Consider the following 26,530-nt stretch of genomic DNA (forward strand, 5'->3'; position numbering starts at 1 on the left):
TATACAGTATATTAATCCAAATGGAGTATAGTACTGTTCCACATAAAAATCCACCTAAATACAAAAATATACAATTTGTTTTATATATATAAAAATGGATCATAACCAGGAAAATGTAAAGGTTATATTAACTGGCAAAGGGTAAACACTGAGGAATTCTCTCACTACTCGTTAATATCAGCCAAGTGCCAGTTAATCCAATTAATCAATCACTGGATAATTATTCCACATCGTATACATAATTGGCATATGGCGTACCAACCACTGGAGTAATTGTCATATGGTGTGTCAATCACAGCAGTCTTTTCCCCAGTTATTATAATTAATAAGGTGTGCCAATCACTGAAGAATTGTTCCACATACTATACGTAATCCAGACAATATTATGAATTGGCATATGGAGTGCCAATCACCCAAAATGATCTCACAGTTATTATAATTAATAAGGTGTGCAAATCAATGGAGAATTGTTCCACCAGTACACCTAATTGGCATAGGGTGTGCCAATCACTGGAGATATGTCCATTCAATACCTTACGCTGAAGTAAAATCACCTGCAGAAAAGAAGAGATATATGAATAATAGCTGCCAAATAAAAGTTATTCACAGGATCATCTGAAAAGGGCAAATGACGCATGTCACATCCCAACTAGAATGGCAACCTTCAATACTTCAATATTTAATAATGAAAAAAATGGGCACCGGCATCACTGCGCAGCCACTATAAGAATGGCTACCTCACAGAACGGCCACCGACACCTCCAATCCAAGAGATGTAAGCAAGATGGCCACCAGCATAAAAGTAACATCAGCACACTAGCAATGCTTCCAATGTGGCCGCCTACGAAGAACTAGACCAGTAACTGCATTGCACAAATACACTATGCATTAGCTGTCCAGTCCGATCCTTACATCTCCACTAGATCACAATGTCCGGCAACAACACCAACAGGACACAAAAGGTCCAGTAGCAGCCTCAAACAAGCTCAACGTCCATGCATCATCCCTGGCACTGGCTCCAGGATCACAAGAACACCACGGTCATACACGCTCCATAGAAGGGCACTGACATTAAACAATACTTCATCTGCCGGCACCGCTCCATCCCATCCTCATCGCCTTTCCTGGAAAGCACAAAGTCTTCCACAAGGTAGCTTAGCCAGTAATATGTTTATTTATATGTAAGATCTACATAAGGAGTGGCGCCAGCGTGAGTCATCCTAACTTGCCACCACTCAACCAAAAGTCCCGCCAAGAACCCAACATGGTTCTATGTTCTATGTTCTGTGTTCTACATTCCATACATTCTACATCTCTATCCCACAATGTGCCTACCTGGAATTAATATACAATATTAAAATCCTATGTTGGAACCTGTCCTTTTCCTACAATATGTACTATGTGTCAGACATAATTTCACACATCTGCTCAGCCACTAGGCACCTTACTCCCATCCCCTCCTCCCCATAAGGTTCATCTCCATTGATAGGCCTGGGTATGGCACACCTGCCAAGCACCAGTCCTTTGCTGATTCCATCAGTCACTGAGCAGTGAACATTCAGGCCCACATAGATGGAGGAAGTGTCGGAGGGCTGGGGGAGCAGAGTTGGAATTTATCGCCCTAAGATTTGGCAGTGTGAGGATGCAGGGGACAATGCCTCTCCACCCAAGGGTTTGAAGTGGAAACTGAAGATTAAACTATGTTAGACAGAACATGTCTCTCTGAAGCCATGCTGCACATCACCTGTGTCTCAATGGAGAAACTATGACCTCTTTGTTTTGTTAATTATTTAATTGCTGTCACTGAAGAGTTGGGTATCTCCTAAAATCTTTCTGTTTGTCAAGCCGGGTGAGCACAACAATGTTAATGTTACTGCTGGTTCTGCCGACTTGAGAAACAGCCCAATCTTAAGAGAGTGTCAAGTTAAATATGAAGGGGTCTCCACAGAGTTTGCTCTTTCAGTTACATCTTTCAAGGAGGCACTTACCAAGGGTAACATATTTCAGACAGGTATGTTCTGTCACTGACTATGATCTTCATTGCCTTTGGAAACATCACAAACATGTATGTATGTGTGTATAGTGTCGGTTTGACTAAAGGTGAGAGTATGAATTTATAGAACTCCATATACTAACACTAGTTAACAATAATTAAATAAGTGTACTTAAAGCACTGATATTTGGTGTTACATGGAAGAGAGAAGAATGTAACCTTGTCTCTGAACTGCACAATGTGCAACCAGGGATCCAGTGCTCAAATCTCAGCATCCCTACTTGACCGAACTGTGTGATCCACGGCCCATCACTTTACTTCACAATGTATTATTCTCCTTAACCATCCAATTTGCGAGCACAATGAAGGGTCTGTGTTGACCACTAATGCCCCTTCATATAAATATGCAGGTACTATATGCTTTCATAGTGTCCAGAAGAAATGCTGTGCTTCAGGATGAATCTGAAATCCCGCCGACCCACCTAAAGGAGATGACAAGAGGGACTTCCACTGGTCTGGATAATCTACCAGCACGAGACCACAGAACTCAGATAACTGTAAGGGGCCAGAAACTACCATGAATGAGGATCGAGGTAAAGCAATTGCACAAGTTTCTCACTGTGCCTTACACTGGATACACTAGCCAGCCTTCCAAATTACTAGAGCCCCAAATAGCAGCTCATGTGCAGAACTAAGAACTAGTCTCAGTTGAGGCTCATCTTCCTGTTGTGACACGGGCCTCCAGTATAATTTGGTCTGCCTATCACCTGTTTGCTCTTTGGTCACATACTCTACATAGTCGTGAGCTCTGCCTTTGATCAGTAAGGGTTATTGCTCTCAAGTTTTTGGCCCAGAACTTTCTGAATGCAATTACTCCTTTTATCCAGCCATTTCTTCTGCAGTGGTGGCCCACCCACTCATTACTGCTCCTTCTGAAAACATTATTTACTCAACTCAACTGACTGCCCATCTCCACAGACCTGAATCAGACTCACTGACTGCACACCTCTACAGACTGAATCAGACTCACTGCCTGCACATATCCTGAGACCAAATCATGCGCCATTGAACAGCTCCACAAATCAAATGAGACTCCACTGACCACACACATCTAAAGATCGAATCAGACTCCCCTGACAACAGACAGAATTAGATTCCAATAACCGCACACCTCCACAGAGCAACTCAGATGCCACTGAACTTATAACTCCAAAATTGACTCAGACGCCATTAAACGCACATATCCACAGACTAAATCACAATCCACTGACCATACACCTCCAAAGACCAAATAAGACTATGCTGACTGATTCAGACATTGATGGTACAACTTCAGAAACCAAATCAGAAGCCACTGATTGCACAACTCCACATAGACCGCATGAAACTCCACTTGACCTCATTACTGCACTGATTGTACACCTTCACAGACCAAATCAGAGTCTACTGACAGCACACATGCACAGACCCAATTACAGTCCGCTGACCACACAACTCTATATATCAGATCAGGTGTCTTTGACTGCCAACATCAACAGACCAATTCGGCCTCCACTGACCACACAAACTCTATAAACCAAGTCAGATGTCACTGGTTCCACACCTCCAAAGTTCGAACCTCTCCCCACTCTCCACACATTTTCACAAACTAAATCAGACTCCAGTAACCGCACATTTCCACAGACCCCACCATGCTTCGCTGACCGTACAGCTCAATAAATCAAGTCAGATGCCTCTGACCGCATAAATCCACAGAGTGAATCAGACCCACCGATCGCACACTTCCATAGACTGAATCAGACTCCACTGACCGTACATATCTACAGACTGAATCAGACTCTACTGACCACACACTTCCACAGACAGAATAATATGCCGCTAACTGAACATATTCACAGACCATATCAGCCTCTGCCGGCCACACATATCCAAAGACAGATTTAGACTCCAGCGACCACTTCACAGGTCGAAGCAGGCTTTGCTGACCATACAACCCCAGAGACCATATCAGACTCGTCTGACTGTAAACCTCCACAGATCATATCAAACCCCACTGACCACACACATCTACAGGCCAAAACAGACCCCCATGTCAACAGTCCTGTGCAGATAGAATCAGGTTACAATAACTACACACCACCTCAGGCCAAATCATATGCCAGGGACTGCACAACTCCACAAACTGTGACTGCACTCCACAAACCGAATGCAGCCCATGCAGCTCTACAAACCAAATCAGACTCCTCTGACCGCACATTTCTATTGACTGAATGAGACTTAATACACTGCACCCGTCCACAGACCAAATTCAGTCTCTCGTCTGTGTTGCAAACTTCTGACCCATCTGAACAAAAAGGACATACTGTAAAGATGATAATTGGCGAAAGAGGAAGGGTTTGAGGGCTTCTCAAAAAGATGCATGAGTCTGAATTTTATGCAGTTGAAAGAATGGACAAGCTGTGCCAGGATTTCGGATCGAGTAGCCCCCCTTGCCCGGGTAGGCCTGATCTGCAGAACCTGCAGCAACCGGGCAAAATCAGCAAAGAGGCATGATTGAAGAGTCTTTCTTCCAGTGCAACAGGATTCACCCAGACCAATGTACACTTTGTACATGGAACAGGCCACCTTAAGTTGAACATGCTGTTTGACCAGAAACCGATGCAGATATCTCCTAGCTGAGAACCTCTCCTGGTTCTAAACTATCTCCTATGAGAGACCATATTGCCACTTGTGCATTCTTCAATCACTTAAAGGGTACATATGTCTTGTGCTTTCTGTAATCACTTAAGGGGTACAGATGTCTTGTGCTTTCCTTAATCACTTAAACGGTACAGATATCATGTGCATTTTCTCTAATCAGTTAATGGGTCCTGATGTGTCTAGTATAGTTCTCTTTTTGCCGACACAGATATCACTCGTAGCACGACATTGTCTCCATCTGACACAGAAATCCATGTCAGCTGTAGCTAGCCTTTAAGCCCTGTTTTTGTTTTCTGTGCATTATAATATGTGTAGTGGTGCCTTAATAATGAAAAAATAAAACTATGTGTGCTGTGCCGGATTACAAATTTAAGCAAAACATAAAAAACTAGGAGTGGCTGACCAGACAAACCAGACATAGGCCAATTTAAGCGGTTTAAATTTTGTGCTGTTGTTATCCAAATTAATTAAACCATGCACTATTTGGTACCCATATTTAGGCTTTCTCTAGCATGCCCGTATTCTACAGAGGTTGTGGAAAATCCGAGTTAAATTAGTTAGATAAAAGGATAAAAGAAAAGTACATATAATTGAAAAAGATAGTATTAATAAAACTGCAGGATTAGACAAACGAGGACACATTTAATTAAACGAAGAGATAGATCAGAAAGAGAACATAATATATGGCTGTTCAGGGGTAATAGTGCGGTTCAAGGCTAGATAAGTTATTTAACGAGATGCTATAAACTGAGGGATTTAATTATGTTTTGGCTGCAATCAAAGTACATGGAGATCATGTGGTGTGTGACTTACCGAAAACATCATCTGTGTCTTTGAGCTTGGAGGAAGACATGTTGCCGGAGATCTGCAAGACAGAAAAAGAGAAAGGAACACCACTGAGAGAAATTCTTTAAAAAGTCTGTTTTGTGGGATCTTCCATTTGCAAGCAGAGGCACATATAAGTACTCTGTAAAGTAACTGAGCCCATTTCACGAAGATTGGTGTAGGAGTATGTGTGACTTCATTTTGTTGCACTACTGGCTAAATTATGCATTTCAGAAGTCAGCCTGGCTTATTCCTGAACTACATCCGGCTAATTCCTGGACTACTCCTGGCTTATTCCAGGACTATTCCTGGAATTCAGCAGTAAGACAGGAACACTAAAAGAGTGAGTTAGACCAACATCTTTTGCAGACTAGACCCACTGTGGGCATCGCCACACAAGTGTGTCCTGTTTTAGGTGTGGATTGTGACGCCTCCAAAGATAGCATAAACAGACAGTCAGGAATGTACTTTATTTACCTACACACATGCGAAAGCTGATAGTACGCACCCATGTTTAATCTTTAACAGAAAAACCAGAAAGGGGGCACCCTGCTCACACTCCAGCATAGTCAGCCCCAGTGCATCATGTTAAATGCAGTACAAGTTCGTTTTTTATCCATAAAATAAAAACTAATGTTTTTCACCTTAGTAGGTGCAGCAAGTGCTGTAAATCTCTGGACACGTATTTCTGGGTAAGCCCTTCATCAGCAGAGAGCAGCTTTGTCTTTGGGGTTGCTGGAAATGCTTCCAAAAGTCCTCTCAGGTTTCTGTACCACTCACTGGCACACACGTGCTTCAACCAGAGCTCGTCAGCTCATTGGCTCAAGAGAGCCTTCTTAAACAGAAAAAGCATGTTTAATCTTTCCCTGGACATGTGTACCGGTTCTTTCATTGGAAACAACACGCAATGTATTTCTCTAGACATGTCTATAATCGTATTGAGAAGCTCTTCATCAGACATTATTTCTGTGGGTACACAGTGATGTTTCTTTCTAGAATTATACCTATACCTACAAATGGATATCACACAGGCATGTCCTTCGTTAGACATCGTATGTACAACTACACAGGAATATACCTCCACGTTCATTGTATCCTTACACATACGGCACGTCCTTCTTCGGACATGACAATGTTCTTGCTCGGGAATTATATCTATAGCTGTACATGTGTGTTCACACCTAGGAGTTACATCGGTAACTGATAGCCATGCATTAAAATGTCTACAAACCTGAAACATCTGTAGGATTTCAGAACCAGAGAAAGCATACATTGATTGTTCATATGTATGCTGCTGTATACCTACTCAGTAGCACATAAGGAAAGATTAAAAACAGTACCCGAACATTAGCGGCAAGTCACAGTTGTTAAAAAGAGCACTGGAACATGTAAAGTATTTTACAGAAGTAGCAGAGCAAAGCATGAGCAGTCTGTTTCAACCATGAAGGAAAGTATTTTGCAGAATTATTATATAACCGAATTAATAATTTAAATTATTGAAATATACGATGTACTTAATTAACTTTAAAAGTAGTGGTTAATAAGGTACATATGCAGACACATTTTTATGAATGTATTAATAATGCCCTTATATTTCATTAGAAGATTATCTGGGATCACTGCACTTCCATTCCATAGAGGAAGTAAAGATATTCCAAATGGAAGCTCCACAAATAATCAAACATCTGAAAATCAACTGTTTGGAGTCTCTGATAACATCAGCCAGCTACAAACCTATTTATTCTATACTTGGTATTGGTCTTTAAGTAGCTTGCTTTCTCTCTCAGAAATCTACTTCTATGCATTACATTGGAAAACTGAAAAAGCAGTATTTGTCTTTCAAAATGTTCAAGTTTTCATATTGTAAAATGAAGGAGCTTGAAAAAGAAGTTAAGCAGTTTGAGGAAAGATATGGAAAGGGAATGTTGTGTTATAATTATCATGATATGATTTTTTTTAGGCTTTCCCCCTTTGAAGTCATCTATATTGATGATATAAGTGACAAACATAGAAAGCACGTCTATTAATCTCATTATTCGCTGCAACCTGGTAGTCACCTCTGCCCAAATATATTAAAAGTATTCCATTTGAATTTAAATCTCTGTTCTAAATAATTGTTTTTGAGCTATTAACAAGTTGATCGTTTTATTTCTTATTTATTATTATATAATAACAGGCACAGTTTCACAGACTGAAAATAAGTGAAAGGGTACCACGGCCCTTTTCTGCTAATTGTTTATTCTGAGCGATTCAACAACGACAAGATAATGGTATGTAAGTTAAGAATTGAGTGTGGTGAGCTACGGAGGAACTTCGTGCCAGATAACCGGAGCAGATATTGCAGCATCGTCTCACCTACCTTTGCTGAAGGCTAACAGCAGGTGTATTTGGCCTTTGCTTGCTGGGATGATGAGCCTGCCAATGCAGACTAGAATAGCAGACACTAGTGTTTCAGTGAACAATAGCCTTATTGTTTAAAGCAGATATACAAGTGTCAACCATTTTTGAAACTCGAATTAGGCTTTTTATTTGGTGCTAAGTGGACTTAGTAAGCCAAAGATATGAGAGCCGGGTTGGTATAAAATTACAAAGCCAATACTTTGCAATATTTTTATGTTGTTCATGCTTCTTGTAAAAACATTGCAGCTAATATTCTGTTTTTTTTAATCATAGTTACTATTCACGTTTTATGCTCTCAGATGGGATTTTGTTTTTAAAATACATCTGGAAAATGTATTTATTGTTTCCTCATGTTTTGAGTGTACCTTTCTATCATGAACGAGGGTTTGGGATCCACTAATCATCCCTGTGATGTCTTATAGAATTGATTGTTACATGATACACATCTCACTAAAATATTTCCCAATGGGTTGTAGAGTGATTGCATTCCAACTGGCTTTCTGTCTTATGTTGGCACATTGAAAAAGTCCTTAGTGGCAGGGGGTTTGGCCATTGTTCTAGAACATTCGTAAAAAATATAATTTTGGTGCCCTGCCACATGGCATGTTCTACTACCTTTCAATAATTTTGAATAACACTCTCAGGAAACTAATTATTACTTTCAGCTGAGACGCCCGTGTAATATTGAATGTTCCTTCAGCTCAGATAGGTGCTTCCTCTCTGCTGTGGGTTTTTCAGGCACTTGACGTATAGAAGGTTATTCCCCAATTTAATTTCAGTTTTAAATCACGTTTTGAAGCTTTTTGTTTGAAAATGGCACAACCTATACTGATATGGGCCACCTGTCACACAAGGGGTGTCCATAACACAGGGGTTAGAGTAAATGCACATGTTGCATACCCTTTTGAAATATGCTACTCGTGGGTGTATTTTGACACTGTAGAGTCCAATACTGGGAAGTTTCATAGAGATAGAGCTGCTGCAATCCCAGTTAATTTTGAACCTTACTATAATTTAAAAGTTAAGTTAGTGCTGTTTGGCAATCCAGAACATTAAAAAGGGTTTGGTGGTGAGTTACCTCATGTACTTCAAACTATTAAAATGGGCCCTTTAAGTAATGATGGGCTAACTGGGCCTTAATAGCTGGGTGTCCACCACATCCAGACACAGCAAATTTGCAGATTGCAGAAGTAAGACACTTACTAAAACAGGTAGTGTTTATTTTTAGGTGACTTCAATAGTATGTCCTACCTACACCTGCTACAAGGGCATTTGTGTCTGGTCCCGCGCAGAAATACTCCTAGTTTTGTGTACTGTAGAATATCACCATTCCTTCATATATTTTTATTACAAAACTCTTGCTGCCTTTCAAGACTGCTAATGAGTTCCTTGGATAAGGTGTTCCACCCAACAAACCTGAGCCAATGTCAGCATTATTATACACATTTGGTGTGCCCAACCAAAAATGAGCACGCTCTTCCTGGCCACATACCCTTCCTACCATGCAACTGTTCCTCAAAATGATAATTATGGAAAGTATGCTGACATATCTGTGGCACTCCTTTATACAGTCCTGGATGGATGTAATATAGAACAAAATGAAATATCTTTTTTCCAAATGAAATATTCTATTGAAATTATAATTTTCATGAGTTCACCAACATCTTGGTTTTCACTTCCTTTAAAATGGCTCAGCACTTACGGTCCTTTGCACTATTTCTCCTCAGTGTTTCCCTTACAAAACCTATTATAATACCATGGTTACCAAGCTTTTTTCACACTATCTTTTCATATAACACATATAGCATTGATTCAATCTTTTTTCTCCTGCAACAAATTATTGTTTGTGCATATTTTCCACCAAGCTACCAAAGTGTGCCTCGAATTTTCATGCTCTTTTAAAAATTAAGTATCTCATTGACTTGCTATTTTGTTTAAACGTTCAGCATTCTTAATTGTACTGTGATTTTATGCACCTCGCTAACTGGGTCCATACCTCTTACATGCCTAAGTGTGAATTACTCTACCCAGCTACATCCGAAGAGACTGTCTAACACTGATTATATGGCTGCCACAACTTTACCTCAGTCATGTGATTCATTACGTGCACCTCAAGATGATCCCTGGGATAATCATCATGTAACCCTATAAACTTTCACATGAAAAATAGCCACCTTAAGCGGATCATGCTAATATGAATTGCCTCATGTGCTGTTTCTGTTCTTGGAAAAAATATGCTCCTCTAGCCTTGTGAGGCTTGGTTAGAAAAGACACCAAAAACATCAGTCAGGAAATATTCTGAACTTACTAAACATCTGTTTCAGCAGGTAGTCCCTCAGCTCATAGATTACAAATCTACCTTAAGTATTGATCAAGGAGCACTACTGGGCCCATCTAGATGGAGTAATAAACATGGAGGCTGTGGTATATGTTCCCTGTCACAGTACACCTGCCATATCTTACAGCCTGTCCCCAGATAAATGGTGGCTAGGGTTAGAACTGGAAAGGTTTACGACATCACCATCATTTTAGTAGCCTTACTTACTCAAAGTGTTGATTCCATGGTATAGAACCCCCCCAGTAACACAATTATTTAACAAAACAAAAACAATCATCTTTGTCTCTAAACTTGCCTGGCAACACTATTACCGAATAAAGCTACAGTATTTAACACTGTCAGCAATTGATGCCTCTTCATATAGATACATATGTCACGAATGTCAAAGCTTTGCATTGTATAGTGTATCTTGGGGGGTTTATCTTTTAAGATGGGAATGTTGGCTATGTTCTATACATATTTGGAGTGGAGTGTCTCATTCTATTGGGACTGTAGATGTGAGAGCACAGTCTCATCCTCTGTGAGGCCTCTTGTTAAGGTTTTGGATGAGTTGACAGTGAGTGGAGAAATGTCGGTGATGAGAGGTGAAAGGTCTGTTCCACCCATGGGTTTATGTTCCACATTAATCACATTAGTGCATGAGGGGCATTTGGGACAGAATTGCACCAAGAAACGTCTCAAGTCGGAGTTGTGGTGGCCTGGTATGGATGATTAAGTCACGAGGTGAGTTGAGAATTGTAGGTGGTGTACAGAGGGTGAGAAGAGATTGAAAGCAGGGGTGAGGTCAGAAATGGTGCACATCATTGATCCAGTTAAGCCTTGGCACACTGTGTCTTTAGACTTTATTGGACCCATGAATGCACTCAGAAATAATTTGAAGTTTGCTTTGGTAGTCACAGATGTCGACACCAAGTGGCTGGTATTGAAGTTTGTTGGTGAAATTTCCACTACATCGACAGCTGGACTGCTAAGCATGATATCACTCATAAATCTCCATTTTAGATGATGCATGGTGGGGTTCCAGGCACCAAGTTGATTCTGGCATGGACGAAGGAGTGGGTATTGCATGGTGGAGAAAGGACATGTTGAAGTGGAGAGATCCTGGGCACATCAGGAAGGGTGACTGGGTTAAGGTTAAGTCTGGCCGGGTTGGGCGTGGACTCACTAATTTCAAAGGGCATTTCAAGTTTGAAGATGTGCATAAAGAGATGGCTGTTTTGAGAATGGGGAGAGCTGGAACAATAGTAGAGTGACACTGCAGCAAATGGGTGGTGAGTGTCAGCAAGAGAAAAAGAAGGAGTGTAGTAGTTTTATGTTAATGTCTGATAATGAATTGTGTTCCTCATCAAATAGGGCTGTTGAGGGAGTTTCCTGTGATGGAAGAGATTCCAGATTCATGTTAAGGGCAAATTTAAATGGTGTGAGGGAAATCAGTGTCAGGAATCGAAGACTACCAATATTTATGTGTGATTGTGTTAATTAGACTTGCATTATGTGAATAATTTCAAAAGTATTCATTGTTCAGTTTTTGTTCATTCTCATGGTTCTCCATTTGTTAATTCCTTTGAATTCTCTGTATTGCTATGGGAAGAGGATCTGTTGTGTGGTGTACCTTGGAGGCTTCGCTTTAGAGATTGGAATATTGATGATGTTCTATGATTGTTTGGAGTGGAGAGATCTGAGTTAGGCAGTTAGATGCTGGCTGGCTTTGGATGACTACGCTCCTGTTGCTGCGCTTAATACATGGTTATTTAATGTTCATATGATGACAGTCAGACTCTTCACAACACTTTGCGACCCATCTTCCACTTCTTTGCAAACCTTTGTGCTGGAAAGGCAGTTCCTGGACCAGAAAAATTGGAGGGCAGTTTCTGTCTATTTGGCTCAAGCTGGACTTTGTAGGTAGTTTGACAATAGAAGCTTTTGCTCTCAACTTACTCCCCTTCTCAAAGGTTGTGGAAGAGCAGGGGGAAGAAGTGAAGGAGCCTGCCAATAAGCAAGAACAACAGGAATACAGTTCTTTCAGGCACAAGTACACAGACCAGGTTCAGCCATGGGAAGGAAAGGGGGCTATCCCATGCTTGCAGAACAGTAGTCTCCCCTTCACTGGGTATCCAGTTATGACAGACGTTGCTGCCGTTCAGGGTCTCTGTCACAGATGTGAAGTGGGCTCAGACAGTTCATTAGTTCTTTCCGGCTAGCAAAGCAAGCCACAAAACTCCAGAAGGATATAGGCTATTCTCTGTCCCCTGTAATGTCCCCCATTTAATATCCTTTATCTGTTTCCCTCTTAATCTTTCCTCTGAAATGCCATACTCTTTTCTCTTTGGTTTCCTGTATTGCCGTTCATCAGCACTTCTGTAATTTTTGTTGTAAAGATAGCTATTTCCTAGATGGTTGTTATCCTTTGTAGTGCACCAACATGTCTGACAGCTAGAGAGGCAGGATTGCCTTGTTCTGTTTCATCTCAACTACACGTGTCTTAATTTGTGTATTCCTTTTCGTACTTCTTGCTAACCAAACTACCAGGGCCGCACTGGACAACAATAGGGCCGCGTAGAGAGCTGGACACAGTCCAGTCTTTCCGTGGGAGCTCTCGGGCCGGAAGAGGACGGCCTTGGTTAGGATAGGCTGGGGTCAGGGCATGGGAGGGTCTTAGGGGGTTAGTATTTAAGGGGGTGGGACGATCGGCCGCTTCGGCGCTTGCTGTCACGCTGCGCGAAGGTTGGCCGATAGTGGGAAGGGGTAGGAGGGATTAAAGATATCACAGGGAAAAAAAGATGCCTGCGGGCCATGATTTAGAGGCAGTACGTGCCGCATTTCGCCTCCTTGACGAAGCCGGCAGAGGAGACCTACTCAGGCCTGGCGTCCTGGACCAGGCCTGGGTAGGCATGACGCACTCGCCTCGCATGGCGTCACAGGGGGTGGCAGCGGCAACCGCCGCTTGCCTTTCCTCAGGCAAGGAAGGAAAGAAAAAGCATAAAAAGGGGCAGGGACGCAGCGTGTCGACCCCCCCATCCCGTTTTTGTAGATGGGGGGCCACAATGGGAGCATCGAGGGCCTGATGAGGTGGGGTTGAAGCCTTGGGGAGAGGGGCACCATCTGGGGGTGAGGCAGGCCCCCTGGCTCAGGACTCTGAGAGGAGGGAACAGCTCACACAGGATAAGCAGGGGGAAGGAGACCCCCTGGGGGCCAGAGCAGCCCCTATATCTTACACTGGCTGGGGTCCCAGCCAGGGTCCACAAAGGGGGAAAAGAACAGGGGCTGGGGGGCCCAAATGGAAAGGGAAAGAGGGTCAGTGCTGGGGTGGGGGCCCCTGGGGTGGCAGGGCAAGTCAGAGTTGAGACAGCTGGAACAGGGGAGGGGGTTCAGTTGGAGGAGGGCAGCGGGGCTAGGGAGGTGTTGGAGGCAAGGCAACCCCCTACCATAGATTGGGCCTCCGTTGATATAGAGGCCAGGATACAGGAGCAGCGCAAATTGGTGGCGGAGACAGAACTCAGGTGGGCAAAGCTGTGCAGGGAGAGGGGGGAGGCTGAAAGGAAGTCCAGGAAGGCAAAGAGAAAATCATTAGCAGTTAGTGGGGGCCCGGACGAAGGGCATGGTGCAGAGAAGGGTAGCTGGGTGTGGATTCCACATGAGCAGAAGTCAGGGCAAGAAGCTAGTGTGGCTGGTGGGCTAGGCAGAGTGACGGCGGCAACTGGCGCACATGGCAAGGTGCGGCGCGGAGAGTCAGTGCCAGCGTCAGAGGCTGGTAGGAAGGTGGCGAAGCCAACAGGGCGAAACACGGCCTCTGGACATTGGTCGGAAGCGATAGAGGGGTCTTCGGCGGCCTTCTCTACACTGTGGGATGGGATCGAGCGAAGTGCACATCTGGCTTGCGCCAGGGGGTTTTCAGGTTGGATGATGAATACGGTATGGTGGATACAGCTGGTGCTGATCACGGAATGGATGTGGATTAGGACAACATGATTGATCTGGATTATGAGGAGAATCTTGACGACTGGGAAGAGGGGGAATTTTGAGAAAAAGAGGTGAGCGCGGGACCAGGGAAGGGGCAGGGGTGCAGGAGTGGCACAACACCCTCTTCTGTTCATGTGTTGCAGGCTTCAACGTCTACCGTTCAGGGACAAGAGGTCTCCCGCAAGGATGGAGGCTGGCGTAGACCAAGGCTGGACGCCACAATGACTGGTCATGGCGTTCAAGGTAAGGGAGACTGGTGTGCCGGGGCGGCACAATACAAATCTATTGGTGTGGGGGAAGATTTAGTACACATGCAGCCTGCTACAGGTGCAGTAGAGGCAGGCGGAAAAGATAAAGGGGGAGATGAGGGGACACCGGCGCAAATCAGGGACGGAGATGCAGGGGTTAGTGGGGAGAAGTCAGGGGAGAATAAGGGAGGGGTGGGTCATAAGAAGAGGCTCCCATACATGGGACTCGCCATGCCTTTGGGTTCACATATAGCAGACAAGACTAAGGCGAGGATATGGAAACATGAATATGTTGACATTTTAAAACTATTACACAGGGACATCCAGGCAAAAGAAGAGTCCAAGGAAGAGGAGTGGGAATTGGCAAGGAGGTCTTGCGTTCCAATAACTATGGACAACTGGACCTCTGCCTTTTTGATTTACGCCAGTATATACTGCGAGAAATATCTAGACAAGGCCACTGCCATGTTTAAATACATGGACATTATTCAGAAAGCACAGCTACACTTCGGGGGGTTTGAAAGGTTAAATTACGATGAGGAGTTCAGGGCCCGAGTTAGCATAAACCCTGAGAAGCCCTGGGGGGATGTGGATTCGGAGTAGTGGATGCAATGGATGGCATCCTCGCATTCTGCAGCCTCCACACACACAGCTAGTGGTCTCCCGGTAGTTTATAAGCTGTTTCAGCAGTGTCCCGCTCAGGGAGGGGCGGGTATGCCTCTGAGGGCACAGGTATCCACCTCAAGACCTTGTTGGAATTTCAACAAGGGATTTTGCTCCAGGCACCCCTGCAAGTTCTAACATGAGTGTTCCAAATGTGGGGGTAAACACCCGGTCGTGCAATGTTTTTCACTCACCAGTCCGGCAGAGCAGTGGAGGTCTACTAGGGGCAGGGGGGACAAGAACCTACTGGGCCAAAGGGTGCCTACTCCAATTAGGCTGGAGAGGTTACTTTCTTGGTGGCACATGTACCCGGATACGGACACTGCGCTGAATGTTGGAATGGGGTTTCAGAGATTGGTTTCCGGGTAGGATATCAAGGATCAAGACAAAGGAGATGGGTGGAAAATTTACAGTCAGCTAAAGCCATGCCAGAGGTGGTGGCGTCAAAATTGAGCAAGGAAGTGGCAGAGGGCAGAATCTTGGGCCCATTTCATGAATGGCCTATGAAGAACTTGATGATCTCACCTTTGTGGGTAGTACCAACAAGGGAGATTATAGGCTGATACATCATTTGTCATGGCCTGAAGGATGTCGGTGAATGACTTCATCGCGCCGGAAGATACAAAAGTGGTATATGCCACAGTGGATGATGTTATCCGGCTCATCCAAGGTTGTGGGAAAGGTGCAGAACTGGCTAAGTGTGACATTAAGGCAGCTTTTTGGCTGCTCCCTATTCACCCAGACGATTTTTCTTTGCTAGGGATGCAGTTGGGGGGGGGCTATTTATGTGGACAGGGTACTTCCCATGGGGTGTGGATTTCCTGTGCGTTGTTTGAGGCTTTTAGCACCTTTTTGCAGTGGGTTTTTGTTCAGGTCAGTGGGCACCGGACGGTGTCACACTATTTACATGATTTCCTTTTTGTTGGAACAGCACAGTCCAATTTGTGTGGTAGGGCCCTGCAGCATTTTGAGCGGTTGGCACAAGATTTTGGGGTACCTTTAGCCCCTGAAAAGACGGAGGGCCCGAGTTGCGTTTTGACCTTTTTGGGCATTGAACTGGGCACAAGAGAGCTCATAGCGTACCTGCCAGCGGCAAAGGTAGAACAGATTCTGCTATTTTTGAGGATGAGGCATAAAATCAAATTGCGCATGGCGCAACAACTGCTTGGTCTTCTGAATTTTGCATGCAGAGTGGTCAGGGGAGGCAGGACTTTTTGAAGGCGTATGGGATTGGTAATGTCAGGTGTATCCCTACCTCATCACAGGATTAGTTTGACCATCGGTCTGCAAGAACACATTAATGTACGGGACCTGTTTTTGACACAGTTCAACGGCGTCTCCATGTTTTTTCGGGAAGAGGACACTGCTTGGCAGGTGCAGATTTTTTCAGACGCGGCAGGAGCAGCTGGTTTTGGACTGTTTTGGGATGGTAGTTTGTGCGCGGAGGCATGGCCTTCACAATGGTTGGGGCAAGGGGGGAGCATCACATTTTTCGAATTCTTTCCTCTGCTGGTGGCATTGTCGGTATGGGGGGATGAGCTGGTGAACAGGTCAGTGGTGTTTCACGTGGATAACTTGACGGTAGTGAATTGGTGAACAGACAGAGAGCTAGGGATCTGAGGGTGCTGTGGTTGCTCAGAAGGTTTTTGTTGCGTTGCTCAACTTTAAATATCATATTTAAGGCTGCGTACATTCCTGGGGTAAACAATTCCATTGCAGATTCCCTGTCTCTGGGGCAAGTTGGCAGGAGTGTCTTTTTATGGAAAGTTGTTTTTTGGATGGGACCCAGCGAGGAATGATATCCTAGGCAAATTGTTGAAGGGCTGGGGCGGAATCCGCACAGGAGCAGTTTTTGTTTGTGAGGCTATTACATTTGAGTTCCTTTTAGAGATCCTACATGTTTTGCCAGTTTGCTGTTTTAAGGCCAATGAAGCGGCACTGTTCCGTTTATGTATGATATGGATGTTTTTTGGTGCATTTCGTGTGTCCGAATTGTTGGGGGTGGGGAAGGCGGTTGGTTTGAAAATGAGTGAGGTTCGTCAAAGTGAGAGGTTAGGGATATCATTGTGGCGCTCAAAGACGGATCAATTGGGTAAGGGTAAGTGGATATGTTTGGAGCAAGGGGGAGTGCCAGAAGCATGCCCTGTACAAGAATGGGACAAGTTCAGGGAGAACAGGTTGAGTCCAAGAGACAGTGTATCTAGTCATGAGAATGGCACAAAGGTTACATCTTTCCAGCTGTTGTCTGTTCTGAGAATAGGTTTGAGACGACTGGGTCGACAGACGGGTAATTTTGGTACTCATTCCTTTAGGACTGGCGCAGCGACGGAAGCTGCCAGGTTGGGGTGGGATTGGGATAGGATTAGGCGTTGGCGTTCAAAATGCTGTGAGAGATATGTAAGGTCTTGAGTGGTTGAGGGGACGGGTACAAGACATTTGGGGGGATGGAGAGCGATAATCAAGGGTGACGTTGTACGATAAGGGGGTTGTGTTTTTCTTTATGACATTTGTTTCTCTTTCCAGGATGCTAAGTGGCCCGGAGAAACACAAGGCAATCACATGGTTGGTCGGAAACTCTTTCATTCACTGGGCGGTGAAATTCACGGAGAGACAGGTCTATGGACGATCTTTGGGACATCCGAGTAGCAGGCATGAAGTGCTGTGGTGGGGAAAGAGCGGCATGAGGTGGGGCAATTTTCTTCCTTTTATCACATCGATTTTGCTGACGTGGGGATGTCCTGACGTAGTGGTTTTACACCTTGGAGAGAATGATCTGGTGCGTCTCTCTGGGCTCACCCTACTGCAACACATACAACGTGATTTGGTACTGATGAAGCGCAACATGCATGGGACTTGCTTAGTATGGACAGAATTTGTGCCACGAAGGAAATGGCGTGGAGAACAGAAACATAGGGCTATTGAGAGGGCCTGGAGGAAGGTCAATAGGGCTATGAGGGTATTCTGCTGGGCGCAGGATACTAAGGTACTGACACAAGAGGGGATAAAATAAGAGGAGCAGGTGCTTGTCAGGGACGACGGTGTGCATCTCTCGGACATGGGGAATACACATTACATGATGGAATTGCGCTTCATGCTGGCTAACTTGTGGGGAGAAAGATGTTGCCGTTGTGAAAATGATGGAAAGGCATGATAAGTTGCAGTGGGTTCGCTGGTGGGGCAGCAAAATGCCAGTTGGGTTTGTGCTGGGTGGCAGTAGAGTAGGGGAGGGTGGAGAGTCATATGCTTGCTTGTCTACCTTTCCAGGGGGGAAAAGAAGCAGGTGAAGGATGACAGACTGGGAGGACGCCCGAGTCAGGCAGGGGATACGAAGAAAAGGGGATGTGTGGGAATGAAAGGGGAAATGGGCTGAGCGAAGAATACATGGTGGATTGAATTGAGGATGTAAGAAGGGGAGTTACAAGTTTTAAGATGAAGTTAGCATTCAAGTTATGGTTATACTTTTGTATATTACGATAAGCAAGCCTGCCCTAATAAATGGCCTTTTACACTACAACAAAGGGTGTAGGAGTCTATGTCCCGTATACATTTTGCAAGCTGAGCGCCCCTACTGCATGTAGTGAGCGAGCGCAGTGTTTTGCTGGGGGATTGGCAGAGAAGGAGCCAGTTTCACTCCAGGTGGGTGCTGGTTTTGTTGCTGTGTGCTGGCTGGCCACGTCCTTGACTACAGCAGAAAGAGACCACCAAAATGCAAAAGCCAGTGCCTAATTTGAAAATAACGTGCCGGTGCCCAAAGCCCTCCTCTTAAACACACGACTGCTGCAATTAAATGTGAGAACACAGAATACTGAGGCAGCGTAATCCTTAAGAAATCTCAGGTCTCTTCAATCACTGTAAACCCACTCCCTGCCCCCTCAGCTCACTCTAGCAGCTTCCTGCTTTCTCCCATTGTGACGCTTTTTTGTTTTCCCCTTCCTCCGTCTTTCCCATATGTGTCTTTTGCTCGCAGCAAATGCTTGAGGCAGAAGAATAAGCCCCAGCCTGCAAAAATAAGTGCCAGTGCTCAGCAACAAGCACAAAGTAGGCACTGGCAAAAACAAATGGTTTTAAAGCACGCCTTTAAACCATTTGTTTTGCATCGTTCATTTATAAGTGCTGCAGGCAGGAACGTGGCCGGCTGGCCCCTGGGAATAAAGCCAACCCCCTCCAGCAGTGAAACCGGCCCCCACTCTGCCAGCCCACCAAGGAAATGCCCCATGCCCGTCAATGCCAGTCTGGGCCTGCAGAGTATAACCACACCCCTGTATGGTTTCCCACCCCTACAAGTCGTTTCCTCTCCTCAGTACTGCTGCTCTTATTTGGCTCTTTCCTGATAACTATGGTCCTCCCCCCCTGAGTGGGCTACTTCCTGTTCTCTTGTTCCCTCTCTCTCGAGGCTGTCTTATGTCTCATGGTAAACAAAGAGCGCTGAAAAGAACCAGAGAAGCTGACAGAGAACGTGCAGTGGCGTAGCAAGGATGCAATGGACCAAGGCGCAAGTAAGGCAAATGACAATCAAAACACAATAAACAGGGTTCAGTGGTCCCCTAGGGTCTCTGGGCCTGGGTGCCACTCCACCTGCTGCACCACTAGTAGCTGTGCCCCGGAGGTCGTGGTCAGAGACAAACGGAGTCATTACGACCCTGGTGGTCTTCTGTCCGCCAGGGTCGCATTGGCGAGCTGACCGGCACCAAAGCGGTGGTCCAACTGCTTTGGTGGTGGACTGACCGCAACATTACGACCTTTGCAGTTGCGCAACGATTGGCCCACCAGCCCAGCCTGTTTACCTCCACAGGAGGGACTGGTGGCACTAATCGGCCAGGGCGGCACTGCTCAGGATTATGACCCCCCTCTCCACCAGCTTTTACATGGCGGTAGCACCACCATGTAAAGGCTGGCAGAGATGGGGCGCAGGGGGCCTCAGGGGGGCTCCTGCACTACCTATGCACTTGGAATGGGCAGTGCAGGGGTCCCAATGACCAGCCCCATTGTGCTGCTCAGCGACGGGTGCTGGCACACCCTAGGCACTGCAGCATTTCCGCTGACTCAGTTATGAGCCGGTTTCAATGTTGTAGGCTGTTTCCTGCTCGGCCAGCGAGAAACTCCTAATGGGGCCTGCTGGAAGGCAGCTGCACTGGTGGCAAACTGACCGCAGAGTTTGGCGGACGGCCTTTTCCATCTGCCAAACTCATAATGACCCCCAAAGTGTTGGAAAGAGAAATTAATAGACAAAATGAGCTGAATAGATTGAGAGAACCAGACAGATGAATGTTTAGCCAGATGGAATAAAAGATGGATGGAGGGTCACAGATTTCAACAGAAACAAAAACAAGCAAGTATTTGTAAAAACACATGGAGAAGGACAGGGACAGATATAAAGAAATGGCCATACACGAGCAGGTGGATAGGATCAAGGAGACAGGCAGACTTTGACAAACAGTGTGAGACGGGCAGACACAAACAGATAAACACAGAAGAGATGGACAGACAAAATGAGAAGGCAATGAACACATAGAAATGTGGATGGGAAGGAATGGATGTAGGCAGATGCAGAAAGAACTTCAACAAACAGACATACAGACAGCCTAATGCCGCCTGGAAGATAGACAGAAGTAGATGATCAAAGAAAGAATGACTAACCCAGAACAGACGGACACAAACAGAGAGACAGACTGTGATGAACAGAGAGACTGTCAGATGGACCTCCAAGGAATATTTATTAATGTAGAGTGATGGACAACCACAAACAAATGGACAGTGAGCTTCTAGTACCCTTCAACCTAGGTTTGTGCACAAAATATGTGCATGTCATTGAATATGAATAAATCCCCTCCCTATATGTGATTGAAGTAGTTGTGCCTTACACAACCAAAGGTGATACCAAGAAATCAGATTCCTCACTTTCTCAAAAAAATTCTATTCTGATAGTACAACATTCTTGTAGATATATTTGATAGTGATTGACAGAAAAGAAGTAAAAGATTCAAAGAAACAGAGCACAACTTGAATTAAATTGAACATTTGCACAGCGCAGCTGTCACTCTGAAGGGAGCATCCTGGCACTCTTGCGGGTCAAGAGTAAAATCCAAACTGCTAGGTGCGTGAAAGTCAAACCAGTAACAAGAACCATTTGGTTGAGGATGAGGGAATAGCAAAGGGTATCAGGAATTCCACAAATCCATGTCTTTAGCTGCTTTCTAAAAAACAGTTTCCAAATCAAAAAAGATGGCTAGGAAGAGCATTCCAGGCTATGGTACCCAAAACAGTGAAAGGTGTGCCCCCTCTAGTTCTCAATCTAAATGGGGCAGGTTTGAGCAGATTAGCTTGAGAGGACCTCAGGGTTCTTCTCATAACACAGTGAGTGAACCTAGGAATTTCGGCTCAGTTGATTTACAGGCTCTGATAGTCATCATGAGAATTTTAAAAAGTACCCTCTTGTGGACAGGCAACCAATGCAGGGATTGTAGTGTTGCGGACGCAGATGTTCTTCTTGGCAATTTAAGGACTAATCTAGTAGCTGCATGCTAGACAACATGAAGTTTTTGGATAGTCTGGTTAGAGGAGCCAGCATACAGACTATTGCAGTAATCCAGCCTGAAAGTTATAAGCGCACAGGCTACTATTTTTCTAGCTGTCATGGGAAAGAAATAAAAAAAAAATCCTCAAAGATTTTATTACACTAAAACATGAGCCCGCAATAGCGAGGGCTTGAGGACGAAAAGACAATCGGGAGTGAAATTTTACTCTAAGGTTTCTGATGACCTTCAATGTGGCTGGCGGAGGAGGGGATGAGTCTGGCCACCATTCAGATGGAGTAAAAAAGTTGGACTTGCCCAACAGCCTGAGCTCTGTTTTTTCAGTATCACATTTCAAATGGTTGTCTTACATCCACTGAATAACAATTTTTAAAGTCCAACTCTGATCCAAGGGATGGTTCGTCAAGCGATAGCATCATCAGGGTGTCATCTGCCAAAAGATATGATCAGGGAAATTAAAGGAGCCGTATGGATGTTGAATAAAGCCAGGCTCAAAGATGAGCCCTGAGGGACACCTGAGGTTACTGTAGATTCTTCAGAGGAATAGGGGCCCAACATAACCATTTGTCTGTGCTCTGTGAGAAATGATTGATCCAGGAGAGAGCCAAACCAGCAATCCTACATTCTCTAATGCGATGGAGCAGAATATCATGAGAGCTGGTAGTGAATGCTGTGGGTAAGTCTAATAAGAGTAATACCGCATTCTTTCCCACACCCAATGTAAATTTTAAGGTGTCTGCAACTTTCAACAAAGCAGATTTGGTGCAATGTTTAGGGCACAATCCTGACTGACGTGAGTGAAAAACGTTAGCTTTTTCTAGAAAAGTCATCAATTGAGAATTAACACATTTTTCAATAATTTTACTCATTAGAGGCAGTAGTGAAATTGGACGTAGGTTGGTCATTGTTGTAGGATCTGCGAGGGGCTTTTTTAGGGGTTTAACCATTGCCAGCTTCCAATCTGCTGGTACTTCAGCTGTGACTAGAGAATTATTCAAAATCTCATTAATCACAGGATTGACTAAGTCCACAACCTTATGGAGAACCTGAGGAGGGCAAGGATCATTTAGTGATCCTCATTTACAGGATTAAATGGCCAGGCAAGGCTGGGCTAACAAAACAGTTTGAAAGGCCAGCAAAGTTACAGTCCCTGCTTTTAGGGGCTCCTCAAATGTGGTGTTAGCCATTAAAAATACGAGGGTGGTAAAATCATATTGGATGGATCGCCTTTTTTCCTTAAAATAAGAATAAAACTGATTGTATAATGCTCGGGAAGGCTGAATCTCTCTTTCCAATGCCCTGGGATTAAGCAAGGAATTAACAATCTTAAAGATAGTCCTTTGATCAGATTGTGCTTCCTCAATTTGAGTAGAGAAATATTCTTTTGTCAGCCTTAATCTGCTTGTGATACACTTCCAGTGCTTATTTAAATTCCAACAAATATTCTGGGTTGTAGGCGTTATGCCATTTTCTTTCTAATTGCTTAGAAAGCAAATGTTGGTCATCTAGAGCCTGATTAAACCATGGGGCTTGGGGTAAAGATTTCAGCTTTCTTCTTTTTTGAGGAATTACAGGCGCCAATATATTAGCTGTCTGGGAAATCAACTTATTAAAGGATTTCACATTATCATCAATTTGTCCTTGTAAGGAGGGGGTACAATTAGATAAAGTTTTCGGAAGTCTAGGATCAGTTAGCAGCTTACCCCATATTCTAGTGGTGGGGGGGCCCAAGGTAGGAGCAGAGAGAGGGTGACAACCTTGCTCCAGTTTGACTTTAAAAGGAATATAACATGTTGTCTGACCAAATCTGCCTGACAGGAACATCCACTGATAGATTAGGATTGTCAGAACAGATGCAATCAAGAGTACGACCTGCATCTTATTTAGGTTCTGTAACCAATATGTGCAGACCTAAAGTGCTTAATGTATCGGAAAACTGACGACTTCAGGGCCATTGGAACATTCAAAATGAAAGTTTAAGTCTCCCATGATGGTGAAGTTAGTATACTGGAAAGGAGCTAGAGGTCAGAAAAGTAGATCTAGAACCAGGTGGGCAGTAGATTAAGCCACCAGTGAAGGACTAAGAGGGTTTGAGCTTAAAGCAGAACCCTAAACTTTCAGCCCTCTCTAAGCAGCTGAAGTCAAAAGTTTCACCCTCAAAAGACTCTCTGAAAATAATGGCAAGACCGCTTCCTAGAAGTCCAGGTCTATCTTGCCTGGAGATGGTATATCCAGTGGGGAGGGCAAGGGCTATATCAGGATTGCACCAATCTTTCAACCAGGATTTAGTGATAAACAAAAAGTCAACCTGAATATCTAAGATAAAGTTCTGCACTTCCTGAAAGTGTTTACTAAGGCAATGAGCATTAATGAGGCCCCCTTGTATCATCCTTGCTTTATGAATTGGCATCACAGCTGGTGGTGGCAGGCCTAGTGCTCCAAAGCAGGCTTTCCTTTGAATAGCAAGAAAAAGGACTCTTGCTATTCGAAAGTGAAATGATAGTGTGAAAATACAAAGTTGACTTAATACATTTTTTTTTTAACCAGCTCACATAGAAGTACTTGGTATGAAATAAGCAGCGTGGCTGCAGCTGGTTGTGATCTTGCCACGGACGTGGGAAGACGGGCTTGCCTTTGGCGCTCCATCGGTGCACCCTCTGTGCGTCCGCATCATTGGCTAGTACAAATAGGAGTCCCCACCAAGAAGACTAGAGAACCCAACACCAAAAATGGTGATTCCAGAAATGCTTCTTGAAGAACCAGGAAGTAGCAAAAGTGCAAAGTGCATGTAAAAGGGCTGAAGCAAAATCACTAAAAACAGAACTAAAAATATCTTTAAAGTGCCCCCCACATTCAAGTTTTTCACCAATTCTTGCAGTTTTAACAATAGCGGCACAGAGAAATGCATACGGGCAGGGACCTCCACAGATGGCTATGAGGCTACCCGCTGCACGTCCACGTCATTGACCGGTAAAAATATGATCCCCGGCAAAAAGACTAGAGCACCCAACACCAGAAATGGCGGCTCCAGAAATACTTCCTGAAGAACCACGAAGAAGGAAAAGTGCAAGTGAGAGGCCTGAAGCAAAATAATCAAAAACAGAATTAAAAATATCTCAAAAGGGCCCCCACATTCAACTTTTTCAGCAATGCTTGCAGTTTTAACAATAGCAACACGGAGAAATTCATGCTAGCAGGGACCTCCACAGATGGCTACGAGGCTATCATTGAAAGGCGAAAGTAGATGCATTGATAAAACTCTCAGAAACTTTACAGATTGATAACTTCTGGGTAAAATTTGGCAGATGTTCAAACTCTGAAAGGTCTTAAACGGCGACACATTCTAGAAAACATCTGTGAGGTGATGAGCCGCTCGTGGCTGGTACAAGAGCATCAGTTTTCAGTAGTTTCCCACACTTAGTGAATAGCAATGTTTGTTGAGTTTTGTCTGGGCCTGGTGCTTGTATCGCACCTCTCGTAAAACTCGAGCACCCCAATCCAAGATAATCTTTTGCTGTTTGTGAGATATGTGCAGGCGTGTGGCGGTTTCTTTACTAAACACATATACTTAAGAAAATAACGTATATATCAAACACTATACAGATCAGCATATTAAAAAATGTATGAGATTCATGTTGTTGTTTTACAAGAGGTCCTCTCGTGTAACTACCCTTAAAACTGCAATCACTAGCCTGCTGCACCAACCATCTGACCAGTACAGCTGACCAACTCAACTAATATGAGCGCATACATAACCACATCCAGCCAGTGGCCAATGTATTCCTAAGAAATACCAAACTACTGGCATAGCTGCTGTGACAGTCTTACAAGAAACACCCTCTATACTTCATGTCAACTTTGAGTACAAAATGTGCATCACCATCACTGCCATATGCCTGTCTAAGCATGAGCTTGATTAAAAACCGCAGCCTCGCTTCTAGTAGCTATAACACTTGTAATAACTTGCTTCAATAAGCACTACTGTAAGACCATCCTGCAAAACGTATGCAACAATGAATGTACAAAGTCGTTCTGATGTAAACAATTTTAGAAGTAAAATGCAGTGGTCTCTCGTTCATGGTTGTTTACAAGAGTTGTGCTAAAAAAAGAGTCAACCTAATTTCACACATTTTTAAAACTACTTTTTAGGAAAGGTACCATTGCAATTTCAACATTTCAGTCATTCTCTTTACTGCACTATTCGGGTTTGAAAATAACTAACTAATTTGACTTGCACTATGCCTATCGACCGCCTCAGTGAATCTCATTACCAGAGAAAATACCTAGGCATGTGATCTCAACCAGGGCTGGATCCCAACTAGGGAACCAGGGAACCGGGACACCAGGGCTGATCTTAACCAGGGCTGAATCACAACCAGGGGCCTCATCTACAGTTTTGTGGTAACAGAAAATCTTCCAGAGTAGAATTCACTGGGGTAATCGTCTCTACAGATCACTTACAGAATATTGGCAACAAAAATATTGTGTGATATCAAGGACCAAAATATTGAGAAGGTAAGTGCAAATAGGTAAGTATAGATTTGCTATTATTAACTCCACATATGTGTACCTTGAAGATATATATAGCATTAAGGAACATATATGTGGAGTTATATTTTGTAAAACTTTGCTTACCTATAGAAAGTTACTTTCAAGATATTTTTGTCCTCGATATTCTTGGCACACCATTTTGTCCCACAATGTTTTTGTTTGCAATATTCTGTCCAAACATCCTTCTCTACTCTACTATAAGTACGATGGAAGAAATTAATCTGGTGGACTTTACTCCATATATAGGTGGCTCCACCAATATCTAAATCAAGCCCTAGGTGTGATCACTGTTTTTACAGCCCTGCTCAAGACATGTGTC

At 44.1% G+C, this 26,530-nt stretch overlaps 1 protein-coding gene across 3 annotated transcripts in view; it reads right to left on the reverse strand.

The window, feature by feature from the left end:
• SAMD14 (sterile alpha motif domain containing 14) overlaps positions 1-26,530 on the reverse strand; it is a 206,530-nt gene that overhangs the window by 133,731 nt on the left and 46,269 nt on the right. For all 3 annotated transcript variants that reach the window (XM_069237825.1, XM_069237824.1, XM_069237823.1), the window contains exon 2: positions 5,507-5,558. In XM_069237825.1, the coding sequence (XP_069093926.1) occupies positions 5,507-5,518 (12 nt within the window). In that variant the 5' untranslated portion in view covers positions 5,519-5,558. The remainder of the gene's footprint in view (positions 1-5,506; positions 5,559-26,530) is intronic.

Source organism: Pleurodeles waltl, chromosome 6, assembly GCF_031143425.1.
Source record: "Pleurodeles waltl isolate 20211129_DDA chromosome 6, aPleWal1.hap1.20221129, whole genome shotgun sequence".
Lineage (NCBI taxonomy): Eukaryota > Metazoa > Chordata > Amphibia > Caudata > Salamandridae > Pleurodeles > Pleurodeles waltl.